The 12,652-nt window shown below is 39.0% G+C and overlaps 4 protein-coding genes across 6 annotated transcripts; 1 reads left to right on the top strand and 3 right to left on the bottom strand.

Moving 5' to 3' along the window:
- Window positions 1–1,553: 1,553 nt before the first annotated feature.
- LOC135799493 (metaxin-2-like) lies at window positions 1,554–3,803 on the bottom strand. Of its 3 annotated transcripts, XM_065312611.1 has the most exons (4): window positions 3,187–3,803; window positions 2,288–2,867; window positions 2,024–2,222; window positions 1,836–1,967 (listed from the first exon to the last, which is right to left on the bottom strand). In XM_065312611.1, exons 1-4 carry the CDS (start codon window positions 3,665–3,667, stop codon window positions 1,896–1,898), a joined length of 1,332 nt encoding a protein of 443 aa, XP_065168683.1. In that variant the 5' UTR covers window positions 3,668–3,803; the 3' UTR covers window positions 1,836–1,895. The 3 variants fall into 3 exon arrangements, with proteins under 3 accessions (XP_065168684.1, XP_065168685.1, XP_065168683.1); XM_065312612.1 differs by lacking the exons at window positions 1,836–1,967; window positions 2,024–2,222 and adding an exon at window positions 1,554–1,797 and having other exon boundaries at window positions 3,187–3,795; XM_065312613.1 differs by lacking the exons at window positions 1,836–1,967; window positions 2,024–2,222; window positions 3,187–3,803 and adding exons at window positions 1,554–1,797; window positions 2,963–3,138.
- Window positions 3,804–3,830: 27 nt separating this feature from the next.
- Window positions 3,831–4,646, top strand: RpL23 (ribosomal protein L23). The gene is made up of 3 exons (XM_065312614.1): window positions 3,831–3,928; window positions 4,141–4,224; window positions 4,279–4,646. The coding sequence occupies exons 1-3, from the start codon at window positions 3,916–3,918 to the stop codon at window positions 4,602–4,604; spliced, it is 423 nt and encodes a 140-aa protein (XP_065168686.1). The 5' UTR covers window positions 3,831–3,915; the 3' UTR covers window positions 4,605–4,646.
- A 314-nt stretch (window positions 4,647–4,960) lies between these two features.
- On the bottom strand, window positions 4,961–10,329 carry CtsK1 (C1 family peptidase 26-29-p). The gene is made up of 6 exons (XM_065312610.1): window positions 10,171–10,329; window positions 9,601–10,075; window positions 9,013–9,538; window positions 5,652–5,776; window positions 5,293–5,589; window positions 4,961–5,235 (listed from the first exon to the last, which is right to left on the bottom strand). The coding sequence occupies exons 1-6, from the start codon at window positions 10,220–10,222 to the stop codon at window positions 5,049–5,051; spliced, it is 1,662 nt and encodes a 553-aa protein (XP_065168682.1). The 5' UTR covers window positions 10,223–10,329; the 3' UTR covers window positions 4,961–5,048.
- Window positions 10,330–11,021: 692 nt separating this feature from the next.
- On the bottom strand, window positions 11,022–12,415 carry mRpL39 (mitochondrial ribosomal protein L39). The gene is made up of 5 exons (XM_065312157.1): window positions 12,256–12,415; window positions 12,007–12,186; window positions 11,700–11,942; window positions 11,206–11,648; window positions 11,022–11,131 (listed from the first exon to the last, which is right to left on the bottom strand). Exons 1-5 carry the CDS (start codon window positions 12,323–12,325, stop codon window positions 11,060–11,062), a joined length of 1,008 nt encoding a protein of 335 aa, XP_065168229.1. The 5' UTR covers window positions 12,326–12,415; the 3' UTR covers window positions 11,022–11,059.
- Window positions 12,416–12,652: the final 237 nt, after the last annotated feature.

The following is a 12,652-nucleotide window of genomic DNA, read 5'->3' as shown; positions in this document are numbered from 1 at the left end:
TTTTGACGCCATGGCAGATAACGTAAATTGTTTTATTTGTGAAACTCCACTGCAAGATAGTGAAGTGATTGAAGTGAAAGAAAGAGGATTGAAGACTTTTCGTAAGTCAAGCGTTAATTGTTATAGGCGAAGATGTAGATCTTCTTATTCTTTTAACGGCGCTATCAATGCATTCAAACATATATTTACTAAAACCAGGGAAAGGAAAAATTTTGCAACAAATCTATTCAACCAAAAGCATCATCGATCAAACGGCGGCAGATCACATATTATTTTTACACGCTTTTAGTGGCTGTGATACAACATCTGCACTTTTTCATCAAGGAAAATTAAAATTTATCAATGTACTCCGCAAAAATCCAGATTTAAACGAAGTTGTCCAGGTATTAAAAACCCAAAGGCTGGTCCAGAGATCATTGCTACAGCTGGCGAACGCTTCCTTCTTAAATTATACAGGTACAGTGATATGAAAACTATGCAAAATATGTCTTTAAACATCTATAGATATGCCAGCTTCACAAAATCAGCATACAAAAATAAATTTAATATTGCATCGCTACCACCAACAGAAGCCGCAGCCCGACAACATTCGTTCAGAACTTATCACCAAGTTCAGCAGTGGTATGGGAATGAACTAAATGCAGAACAATGGGGATGGAAAAAAAGCAAGAATGGGCTAATTCCTGTCACTACACTCGAGCCCCCAGCTCCCGAAACATTGTTAAAACTAATATCTTGCAAATGTAAAAAGGGATGTCAGAAAGCCTGCGGCTGCAGAAAGGCTGGATTGAAGTGCTCCGTTATCTGTACAAATTGCAGTGGTGCCTGTGATAATTCGCAAATTCCATCACAAGATAGCGATGAAGAGGAAGAATCGATTACTGTTTTTGAGCACACGTACGATGAACTCGAGAACCAAGATAGCATTGAAAACGATAATCCCATCGCGGATAGTATGGCAGCAAATTTTACCTGTGATATTTCGATCGGTCCTGAAAACAATTAACGCACAACACCTGGCCCATCGCGAAGAGCGAATCGGAAGATAATCTATTAAATTTTGGAATAGTGCGTGTGGATTAGGCCTACTGGGGATACCACGATAAAAAAACGCGCCACGTACTCTACCTCATGGTGGTGTGGAAATGAGTTTTTGGCAAATACGAATGTTGAAGTAGACTTTGCGGCGCCCGTACGCTAAAACTATTAATTTTACAAGAAAAAGGTACTTACATAAATTATAGGAAATTTTCTCTAGTTTAATTTATTATATAGATATGTTTATTGCAAAATGAGTCGGAAAGGAGATATGGTCAAAAAACTGTTCTTAGGCACCATTTTTCCAAGATGGTGGCGCGAGCGCACAAGATACGAGGTGGCAAAGTTTAAATTCGTAAAGAGCACCTCGAAATCTATATGAATACCAATTTTCAACAATCCAATACTATTTTCTAGGCAAAACTACCAAATGACTGGACTAATAGGTTAATAAGGAAAATGAATTTAAGTAATATTTTTGAACTCGAGGGAGTATTGGTTAGGTTAGATAGATATTTTCTACTTGCTAAAGGTTATAATTAACTATTTTTGTACATAACAACTAACAACGTGAGCGAAACTCATTGATAAAATGCTTAGTGCTGTGTTTCCCTCTGGAAATACTGTTTCTCGAGACGGGTGACCAAATCAATCAGTTTCGGAAAGTTTTTTACGATGTTTGCGAGGGCTGCGTTTGGTAATGGTGTCGTGAGAATTGTATAAAGATGGCCGAATATTAACGCCTCCAATTCCGTTGGTCTATAACAATTTAAATATAAGAATATAAAAAGAACACATAATATCAACGTTGAAATTTATTTCGGTTAAACGAATTGTAGGTTTTCACAGGAGTTTTTTTAATCAGGAATGGCCAAGTTTTTAATAACTTGTACAGGGGATTGTCGTGCTTGTCGGGTTTTTTTCGTATCCTGAAAATGGTTTTGTTTGATTATTATGATAATTGGTGAAAATGAGGATAGCTTACATATACCACAAGGCGCTTAGATTTCTCGAACACCAATGGCGGGAAAGTGCAACTACGGCCGTGAATTTTTGAATCTATTCGTTGGCAAAACTTCAATAAATTGGGAAATTGTTTTATGATGAAAACAAAATTATTTGGCAGAGGAGTGGTTAGGATGGCATACAAATGTGCATAAACCAAAGCATCCAATTCAGTAAACCTACATATTTTGTAATTTAAAATTTAGTTTAAAGATTAATTCAGAATTAGTACATGTGCACTTACTTTGTTCCAAAAAAGTATGGATTATTGTCAAGCCTGTCAGTCAAAGCTTGACAACAAGTCTCCACATCATTGTACACTTCCTCCAGACTCTTTTGATACCAACCAATTACCCTCAATCTTTTGGTCTCTTCTTGTCTCTTGGCCCAAGTCTGAATAAAATTCAATGGCCATGGATATACACTACCATATCTTGGTTTTGTGACATCAGTATATGTTTCATTGTCACACCAGCATAGATATAACTCAGCATTGCCCAGCACGTTATTGACTAAAGTCATGTATGCCCTCATGTCTGCTTTGTTCTCTGGATCCAAATCAGATGTTAAAGAAATACCTTTACTTCCAACAAATTGTACAATGCCTTCAAGTTCAGGGACAATAAATGCACCACATTTGATGAAGGGTACTTTGCCTGTGGGTGACATGGCATCAGCATTTGCTCTAGCTTCAACTTGGTATTCAAGCTGACACATTTTCAAAAAGGTTTGTACTGCAAGACAGTTTGCATTGTCAGGTAGTAGAATTTGCTCCACCTCGTAAGGTTGATAAAGTTGGACATCTTTAGGCCAAGGTTCTTGAGCTGAATGTATAATATGTTTATTAAAATTTGTATTTTTATGTGACAATATAACCTCAATTGCATATATTGGAAGATTATACAATCAAAAAACGTACCTTGTAATTCTAATTGAATTCTATCGATAAGTGGCATTGCATTTGCCGTCATTGTTCAAACTAAAGCTATTTGCTTTAGATATTGCAATAAATACAACTGTGTTAATATACTTAGGAGGCAAATGTAAGGTAAAAGTAGATAGTTAGATAGGCAACCAAACTCACTGAATGACAGTAGTCAGGAATAATAATTAAGAAAATATGTAAATTTGAAAAATACTCACCGGATATAACATTGACGTTATTATTAGTTATGCGAAAGTATTTGTTTAAATCTAAATTAAGATCAGTATTGTCACCGACAAATGGTTTCATCAATTTCTCTTTAATTTTGGAATATCTTCCTGTTTCTGTTTTGAATTCGGGCGTTACACATTCTCTGGTTGGTTCTAAACGTTCGAAGGTATCTAATTCTGAATAAGACTGTGTTCCAAGAAATTCTGTAAATCTTGAAGTTGATTCATTCGTTAACATATCGTCGTCGATAAGATTTGCGGAAAAACTTGGATCCTCCATGCTATCCATACTCATAGCAGTCGTGTCTTCAGGCAGGCTTTCGGTGGTAGTAGTTGTTGTTTTTGTTTCCAAATCTGTGTCTGCTTCAATATCGGTAACTGAATTTGATGTCTGCCAATTTATGCTATCGCTGTTTTCGAAATTATCATCGGTTATTTTGGATATCTCATTATGAGATGTTTTTGACATGTTTCAAGAATTAACTGTGATTAATTTAGATTTAAATAAATTCTTACATTGATTTGTCTGCTTATTATTTGTCAATTAAAAATTCTGCCAACACTTTGATGATAATAAAATTTTGTTTTAGTTTGAAAAGAATTTTCAGTTATGTTCGAGTTTGTTCGGTTATTTTCGAGTCATGACATGAGCGCTACCTACGATGTCACAAACAAGAACTTCTCTTTCTCTCGCAACTTCCTTTTCAACACATCAAAATGTCTAAGCGAGGTGGGTTTCTGAAATTTGCACCGAAAATCTTCAAATATCTCATTAATCACTGCATCGATTGTGAAATTTTGTGCACCAATTAATTTCTCAACGAACGGATGTGTTGTGGTTTCATAAATTTGAGTGTTTTTGATGATACTTTGTGGATAATCTGTGATTCTATATTAAGGGGTTATGTTATTGTGTCTGAACATGTTTTCGTTTTCTTGTAGGACGTGGTGGTTCCGCTGGAGCTAAATTCAGGATTTCCCTGGGTTTGCCTGTTGGTGCTGTTATCAACTGTGCCGATAACACTGGTATGTTTATTCTTTTTCATTTACGACATGTTACTAAGTTGTGTGATATTGCAGGCGCCAAGAACTTGTATGTCATTGCTGTGCATGGCTGCGGCGGTCGCCTGAATCGTCTGCCGGCCGCCGGTTCTGGAGACATGATTGTCGCTACCGTCAAGAAGGGTAAACCAGAACTTCGTAAGAAGGTTATGCCTGCAGTGGTCATCAGGCAGAGAAAGCCTTTCCGTAGGAAGGATGGTGTGTTTATATATTTTGAGGATAATGCGGGAGTCATTGTCAACAATAAAGGTGAGATGAAGGGTTCTGCTATAACTGGTCCAGTTGCTAAGGAGTGTGCTGATCTCTGGCCCAGAATAGCTTCAAATGCTAGCAGTATCGCCTGAAGAACTCTATGGTTAATTTAAATAAAAAAGATGTAAAAGGTATGAATTGTTTATTACTTGGTTTATAAAAATGCCCTACTTGTCCACGGAAATTATTTCGTATTTTCACACGTTACTATTGGCAACACCATAATAACAAATTTCTATTGCACGAAAAAGTGAAATTGATCCGAGAATTTTACTTTATTCTATCATAAGTTTATTTTATTATTTAATGACTAATGCCATCAAGTAACACAATTCCAAATTTTTTGCATACAGTCATCATACAATTTTGGGGAGGGAGATAGATTGTTAATGCTGTTTGTAATTTTAATTTCTCAATTGCTGATATTTTAAAGGAAGATATTTCAATATTTATTTTTGGAACTATTCATTTATTTCGAAAACTATTCTTTAAAACTTCATTAGTTATAAATTTGTTACCGGGCTCTAATTATCAAATTACATTGTTACGTAAGTTGGTGTAGTCATAACACCACAGTTATTGTTCTCTGCAGACATCAGTACATATCCATCATTGCCCCAATAGTTACTCCAACTGTTCTTGATCAACCAGTAGTCCTTTCCATTGAGTGTTCCATAGCCGACAGCCAGTACAGCATGATCCAATTCATCTACCTTATTGCCACTAAAGAAAAAAAAATTAAAATCAAGTTTTCGGGTTAGTGTAAATTTTAGCACATACCAGGTCGGTTCATAATAAACACCATTAGAGTAGAAACTGAAAGTTCTATGGCTGGCGTCAATTGCAACGCTGATTGGGCCATGTTTGAAAATTGCCAAGCGCAGAGCATCTTCATCTCCCGATGTGACATTAACCCATCCATTGATTTTAGCAACCAGAGATACGTTATTGGCGTGACAGTAGCCGTCCTGTCCCAAGTAGGGTCCGTACTCTTCTTCAGTTGGGATGCCGCCGTGTTTTAACATCCATTGGTAAGCGCGGAAGTCCTCGCCACCATCACAACCATTGTTACCATAACTTTTAATACAAAAATAGCATTAAGTCAGATTTATTTTATATAAAAGTTACTGGCTACTTACCCCCATGAGCAATCAATAAGTGCTTGTTGAGACAACCTCATCAATTGACCAGTCTTCAAGAAGTTTGCACCTTCAATCGCGCCGATGGTACCAAACGACCAACAGGAACCGCAAACGGATTGATCCTTAACTGGAGTATATATATATATATAATGTTCTTGGCTCCTATGTGGAGCATAGAGCCTCACTAAGCGCCCTCCAACGGACTCTGTTTCGGGCAACCGCCTTTGCTTCGTTCCAGCCCATATTTTGGTTTCGGAGCTCCTCTATTGTGGATCTTCGCCAGGTATTGGCCGGTCTACCAACCCTTCTCTTCCCCTGTGGGTTCCATTCTAGCGCATTTCTGGCGATATCTCCGGCGTCTCTTCTCAAGATGTGCCCAATCCACCCCCATTTTCTCTTGCGTATTTGATTTATAATGGGAGTTTCATCACATCGACGGTGCAACTCATCGTTGGAGATTGTCATTGGCCAGAATATGCGCAAGATCATTCTCAAGCACTTGTTTATGAAGGTTTGGAGTTTGTGTGTGCTTGAGCTCGTTGACCTCCATGTTTCGCATCCATATAAAAGGGTGGATTTTACATTTGTGCGGAATATGCGCAGTTTTGTTCTTAGTGTATAGACGCTTGACTTCCATACTGTGCTCAGCATTCTGAAGGATTGCTGGGCTTTCTTTATTCTGTTGTTTATATCTGCGTCGGTCCCCCCTTTTATGTCAATTATACTTCCTAGATATAGGAATTCCTTGACCTCTTCTATTTCCGTATTATCTATTTGGAGTTTTAAGGTGTTGTTTGTATTTATACGCATTTCTTTTGTTTTGGCAATATTTATTCTTAGGCCAATTTTACTTGCCTCCCTTGCTAATGTTGTTAGCTGTCGGCTCACGCCTTCGAACGTATGTGACATCAGGCAGATGTCGTCGGCGTAATCCAGGTCGCTGAGGTGCGAGGTTAGTGTCCAGCGCAACCCATCCCTGTTCTGGTCTACCTTTGCTAGTATGTAGTCTAAGGCGATGTTAAATAGTAATGGGGATATGACACATCCTTGTTTTACTCCTCTGTGTATCGTAAAACTTTCGCTTTTTTCACCGTTGTGTAACACACTGCAGTTTGCATCAGTGTAGAGTTCTTGCAGGATGCTTATTATCTTTGTTGGTACACCTCGCGACTTAAGGATCCTCCATAAAGCGTCGTGGTTCAGGCTGTCGAATGCTTTCTCAAAGTCGATGAAGGCGATGAATAGTGGTGATCGCCATTCTACTGATTGCTCGATAATTATACGAAGGGTATTGATATGATCGATGCATGAGCGATTCGGCCGAAAACCTGCTTGGTTCGGGCGCAGGGTGTTTTCTATAGTTTCCGCTAATCTTGTTTGGACGATTTTCGCGATAATCTTATTAATTGTGTTTAATAGCGTTATGCCACGCCAGTTGTTACACTCGGTCAAGTTACCTTTTTTGGGAAGCTTGATGATTAGCCCTTCTTTCCACTTGGTCGGAATCTTGTTGTTGTTCCATGCTTCCTTAATACAGTGGTATAGTTCATTTGCCATCCATGTGGCGTTTACTTTTAGTAGTTCCGCTGGAACGTTATCAGCTCCTGCTGCTTTGTTGTTCTTAAGCGTCTTTATAGCTGCAGTTATCTCCGCGACTGAAGGCGGGTTCGAGTCAATGTTCAGTTGTCTACCTGGGTTATTCTCTGGCTCCCAGTTAATTGTTTCGTTTGCGCTGAGCATGTCGGAGAAATGTTCCCTCCATCTTTCGAGCTGCTTGTCTGACTCAACTAACAGGCGGCCGTTTTTTGACTTAATGAAGTGTGTGCGTGTAGAGTACTTATTGGCCAGTTTCTTTGTGAGGTTGTAAAGTTCTCTCGAGTTGTTGTTGAGCATTGCTTCTTCTGCTTGTCTGCAAATATCATCTATCCACCTGCGTTTGTCTCTTCTGGCTTCCCTTTTGACCTTTTGGCAAAGGCCTGTGTACTCTACCTGTGCCGCTGCCCTATATTCTTGCGAAAGATTTTGGAGTAGCAGGTGTTTTTTCCTCTTTCGGTCTTCTATCAGCAACCACGTGTTTTCGCTGATCCATTCTTTCCTTTGCCTGCTTTTCACTCCAATTGTTGTTTTGGCGACTTCAATGATGTTGTCGGCCATATTTTCCCATTTTGTGCTGATTTTTGGTTTATTGTCTCTTGCATTTTTTCCTTGAAGGATTTTGCTATTTGTGGAATGCGTAGCTTCTCTATATTTAGTTTTATTCGTTTCATATCGGCTGGTTGCTTGGGTACTGCTAGTTTTATTCTCAATGTGCCAACTATTAGGTGGTGGTCACTGGCTACATCAGCACCTCTCTTGTTCCTCACATCGAGTAATGACGATCTCCATTTCCTAGAGATTGTGATATGATCGATTTGGTTGTGGGTTTTTGTCTGGCGAGACCCACGTTGTCTTGTGAATCTGTTTGTGGGGGAACAGCGTACCCCCTATTACCAGGTTCGCGTTGGAGCAGAACTGTGTGAAGTATGTGCCGTTTTCGTTAATCTGCCCAACGCCGTTTTTTCCCATAATTTCTTCCAAATTCTCGTTTTGAGCGCCTACTTTCGCATTAAGGTCGCCCATGAGAATTTTTATGTCACCGCTGTTTACGTCTTTTATAGTTTTCTCGAGGATGTCATAGAATTCATCTTTATCCTCTTTAGAAGCGTTATTGGTTGGGGCGTAACATTGGATAAAAGTTACTTTTCTGAACCTGGTGTAGAATCTTGCTGTTATTACTCTTTCGTTTATTGGTGTCCATGAGATTAGACTCTTTTTAGCATGTTTACTGAGTAGAAATCCTACACCGCTTTCGTGTTTTCCAGATTCATTACCACTAAAAAGTAGTCGTTCTCCACCTTGTGTGGGATGTTCTCCTTTCCCCAACCAACGTACTTCTGATATACCTAAAATATGTAGATTATATTTGAGAAATTCCTTAGTTACCTGCTGCAATTTGGAGCTCTCGTATAACGTTTGCACGTTCCAGCAGCCGAAACGTATCTTGTGTTTAGTATTAGCCAGGGTCGTCCTCGTATTATCCGTCCGGGTTTGCTTAGTTGAAGTTTCAGTAATAGGTTTGATTTAGGGTGAGTAGGTTATTAGCCTTCTGCACCCGAGTTTGGTGCTGGGGCTGCCAGCTGGAGCGTCCAAACCCGCCTCAGTGTACCTGGATGTTTGACGATGTTGTTGATGTCCCGCACTTGACGTGGTGAAAGTGAGGCGCAAGGGCCGTGGGTGCCAACTGCCAACCTCCCCTTCACGTGGTGCGCCCTGATTTCGACAAACGAGGCTCTGGCGACCGAATATGAGGCGGTATAACCTTAACTGGAGTAACGGCACCATAAATCCGCCAGTCATATTGTTCTGGTACAGTTTCACCCTTTGCGTTTTTGTAGGGGAAGGGTTTACCACCGTTGTAGACACCTGAATATCTTCTACCGCGCAACGCCTTCAATTCCAAATCGGTACGGTCGGCAAGATGGTTGACACTCAATGTGTAACCAACGCGTTGGCGGTTTGTAGAATGGATGAAGCGAATATTTTGACGGAATACTTCCATGCGACGATGGTGTTCCTTCTCGGACTGGTAATTTTTCTGATGCTTTTTCATAAACTTGCCAAACTCGAAGTCAACGTGTGAAGTTGAAGCAGGGTGGATAAATTCTCGCATCGGGTTGAACGTGTACACGTGACGATCGCCAGGACCTGGGAACCCGCTACACTGCAAGTTGGGATCTACGGCGAAGGTATCCGGATCGATATCGTTTACATCGTAGTAATCGTATTGCAAATAGTAGTGGTCATAATGAGATCCCAACAATGAGTTGAAACCCTTCATTTCGTACCTACACAACAACAGTTTATGGTAATAATATTTAAATGATTTAAGTAAATATTGCTTATTTACCTGACTGGAACAGCGTATTTAGCTTCAGTCTTTTCTTGCTCGTTGCGCCATTTCATCCACATAGTATATTTGTTGACTTTCTGGCCGATGGTTTGCGTTAACTGCCATTTTTCTGTCTTGACTCCGTCGATCATTTCTTCACCGACGCATTCGAAACCGATGAGCGATGGTAAAATTGCCTGCGGCTCAATACTTGCATCTTCGGTGCCATTGACTTGCAAACAAGTTTGCGAGTTGAGCAAGGACTCTGTGGTTACAGGTGCAATTTTCAAGCTGGTGCCGTATTTGCCGCCGTTACCGAGTTGGTAGGTCTTGACCATACCGCCATAGTAATCGATTCTCGATTGTTTTGCGGCGGAATCATACCACGCGTAGAAGGGTTCTTCAATTTCAGCGTAGGGGATGTACAATGTGCCCTTCACCGTATATGTGTTGCTCCAATCCGGCGATTTAATATTTTTCTTATCAGTAGTTGCTATGAATATAAAATTTCAGTTAAAACTGGTATAAACTTGCAAATAATTATTTGGTTTTCAATAAAAATATGGTTTATATTCAATAATTAAATACCTGCATGAGCAACGACCACAAAAAGTACAAAGCACAATGCTTTGTACTCCATGGTTGTTATTTGTAACTAAATGAGATAACTATGATGCGTGCGTGTCGAAGCGACACAAGCGACTGCGAGTTTTCAAGTAGTTTGCTGGTTTCGCTTTGGCTGATATTACCACTTCCAACCGATTACTACGGTCTAGAAATCAAAATAGTGCCGTAGACGGTTACACGATTATCCTGACCTCAGCTTTTCTGGTTTTGTTTGCTTTCACTTAGAAAAGAAAATGCATCTCGCTCATAACCTAGGGTAGGTTTATCGATTTTATTCGTGAACCACGAACTTGTTCAGGATTTAAAACCATCTAAGTTAGATAGTTTGAAAAAAGAGGTAGAAATACATAATCGTTGTCATACCGCGTTCCATAGCTGCAGGTGCATCGGTTCTATTGTATTTGTTGACAAAGCAACATGCATTAGAAACTTGATCCCAAAACAGGTAGTTTGAGATGCTTGCTTTGTCATGAAATGCCTACTAAAGCTCGAATATATTCTTTTCCGTTAACTAATCACTACTAGTGAAATTGTTTACCAGAAAAATAAGCATTAAAATTAATTTTTGCTCATCATAAAGATATTGATATTTATTTTTTTCGCCGGTTGCTTTGTTTGCATATTGTGGTAATTCGATCCCGCCGGCTGTAATCATCGCGTCAACTAATAAACAATGTCGACGACACAAAACAGCAGCGAGTTCGCGACACTAAGGTCAAAAAGTGCTTTGTTATCATCATAAATAGCTGATTGATGAAAATGTTGAAGTAACCAGGAATAAACACGCGCAGTTGAAATAATGACTAAGTGAATTGTTTTAACTGTATTTATTTGAAATTTCTGTACATGACTAATTAGCTTGTGCTATAAAACTGTTGTCTTCTGTTGTAACACCTTGAGAACCTGGCAATCTTGCAGGATTCTTAAAAATACAACAAGTTATAATATAGTAGTGGATAAATTAGTATAATAAAATAAAAGACGCATTTGACTTACCAATTGTTTTGCGCGCTTCTCCAGGACTGAAAATGCGAAATGATTAAGTATAATATTGTGCGGCAGTGCAACGCCTTGGAAGCGATAAATCGGTGGTCCTTTAATATCCGTTTCCAATTTAATCACATTGCTAACTGTAATACGCCCCACTTGATTCGTGTTTGCAATCATAGGTCCCTTAGAGATATCAATATATTCGCCAGCCCTGAAGAGCGTGATTTTGCCATTGTTATTCGCCGCAATGTCAGGAATCTGCATAGTTTTATGAGGGTTTTTCTCAAACATCAATAGTGCCAGATCTACAGAAACATCCAGACATGTGATTGGGTGCTCTTCTTGGCAGAATTTTTTGTATTCCAATGACAATACGCGTAGTTCATCTTCCTTTGGCGTCCAGTTATCCAAAGATAACTGAATATCATACACAAAGCTTCCAGATTTTACTGAAATTTTGTAAATGAAGTTATAGTTTTAAATTATGAGTGAGGTGTTACCATTTGGTATTGGAAAACTGTGCAACTGCACATCTACTTTGTCTTTGAATGCTTGTGAGGCAACCGCACCCAAGAGAAAACTGCATGTCCTCCAGAAAGCTTTGTTGACACCACCAGGTTGAGGGTGATTATAATGTAGAAATTCTAATTTACATGAGTCTGGCAGAGGTTTGTGCATATGCCAGAGAACTTCATTATTGACCAATGCAACTGCTGCATTGTTCATGACCTTCTCATTAATATCTATAAAAATATTTAAATTATTATTATAACTATTTCTGCTGATATAAATGTATTTATATATTACGCTTAGCACAATCATAAGGTGTAGAAATATTTCTGTTCATTATCAAAGAGGGTGCATCATTGAATCCACATACTTCAATCTCCATCTTTTCAATTCTACCAACTTGTTCTTTTTGGCGCTTCTGCTCCAACAAAAACATTTCATTTTGTTGTTGTACCTCAGAAGGTGTGCTTAGTAATCCTACAAATTCATGTGATATTAGTTACAAAGGTGTTATACATGAAGTTTTTATTTAAAAAAGGTACTCACTTATGTTGCTATAATTAATGTGACGACTTTTAGTTAAGAAATTGCTAAGTGTTGCGAATTTTAAACTCATCTTGATAAATATTTTGTTCACATTTATTTATTTCAAAGGTTAGAACATTTTCGAAGCGGTGGAGTAAAGAGGGATACAACTCCTTAGATTATTAAACAACAGATGGCGCAAGCTGTGCAACCAGCATAATTTTATTTCATGCGCAATCCTGTTGGTCTTGCAGACAGCAGGAGATAATCTTCTCTTTCTCTACGGTCCCATAAGGCTGGCGCTGGTCGAACGAAGCGTACCGAAGCGCTCCACTCTTCTGACTCGTTATTAATATCATAAGGGAATAAGCTGTTCTTATTGCGCAGCCCAAAGCAATTTTCTGTTTCGGTTCCCCCG

This window comes from Atheta coriaria, unplaced genomic scaffold (genome assembly GCF_025399875.1).
Source record: "Atheta coriaria isolate IRGN ID8LTWV9N9 unplaced genomic scaffold, Caltech_Dcor_3.1 hic_scaffold_9_pilon, whole genome shotgun sequence".
Taxonomy (NCBI): domain Eukaryota; kingdom Metazoa; phylum Arthropoda; class Insecta; order Coleoptera; family Staphylinidae; genus Dalotia; species Dalotia coriaria.
The sequence above is the reverse complement of the archived record's forward strand: the minus strand, read 5'-3'. Positions and strand labels throughout refer to the sequence as shown.

Excerpts from the sequence above, each read along its gene's own strand:
- mRpL39 (XM_065312157.1), bottom strand. The coding sequence starts at position 12,325 with ATGAGTTTAAAATTCGCAACACTTAGCAATTTCTTAACTAAAAGTCGT. Across the intron at positions 11,649-11,699 it reads CAGTTTTCCAATACCAAATG|TAAAATCTGGAAGCTTTGTG; the intron begins GTAACACCTCAC and ends ACAAAATTTCAG. Across the intron at positions 11,132-11,205 it reads AGAAGCGCGCAAAACAATTG|AATCCTGCAAGATTGCCAGG; the intron begins GTAAGTCAAATG and ends TGTATTTTTAAG.
- RpL23 (XM_065312614.1), top strand. Across the intron at positions 4,225-4,278 it reads CAACTGTGCCGATAACACTG|GCGCCAAGAACTTGTATGTC; the intron begins GTATGTTTATTC and ends GTGATATTGCAG.
- CtsK1 (XM_065312610.1), bottom strand. The coding sequence starts at position 10,222 with ATGGAGTACAAAGCATTGTGCTTTGTACTTTTTGTGGTCGTTGCTCAT. Across the intron at positions 5,777-9,012 it reads GTGCCGTTACTCCAGTTAAG|GATCAATCCGTTTGCGGTTC; the intron begins GTTATACCGCCT and ends ACTCCAGTTAAG. Across the intron at positions 5,590-5,651 it reads CTTATTGATTGCTCATGGGG|TTATGGTAACAATGGTTGTG; the intron begins GTAAGTAGCCAG and ends TTGTATTAAAAG.
- LOC135799493 (XM_065312611.1), bottom strand. The coding sequence starts at position 3,667 with ATGTCAAAAACATCTCATAATGAGATATCCAAAATAACCGATGATAAT. Across the intron at positions 2,868-3,186 it reads TAACGTCAATGTTATATCCG|CTCAAGAACCTTGGCCTAAA; the intron begins GTGAGTATTTTT and ends TTATACATTCAG. Across the intron at positions 1,968-2,023 it reads CTAAGCGCCTTGTGGTATAT|GATACGAAAAAAACCCGACA; the intron begins GTAAGCTATCCT and ends AACCATTTTCAG.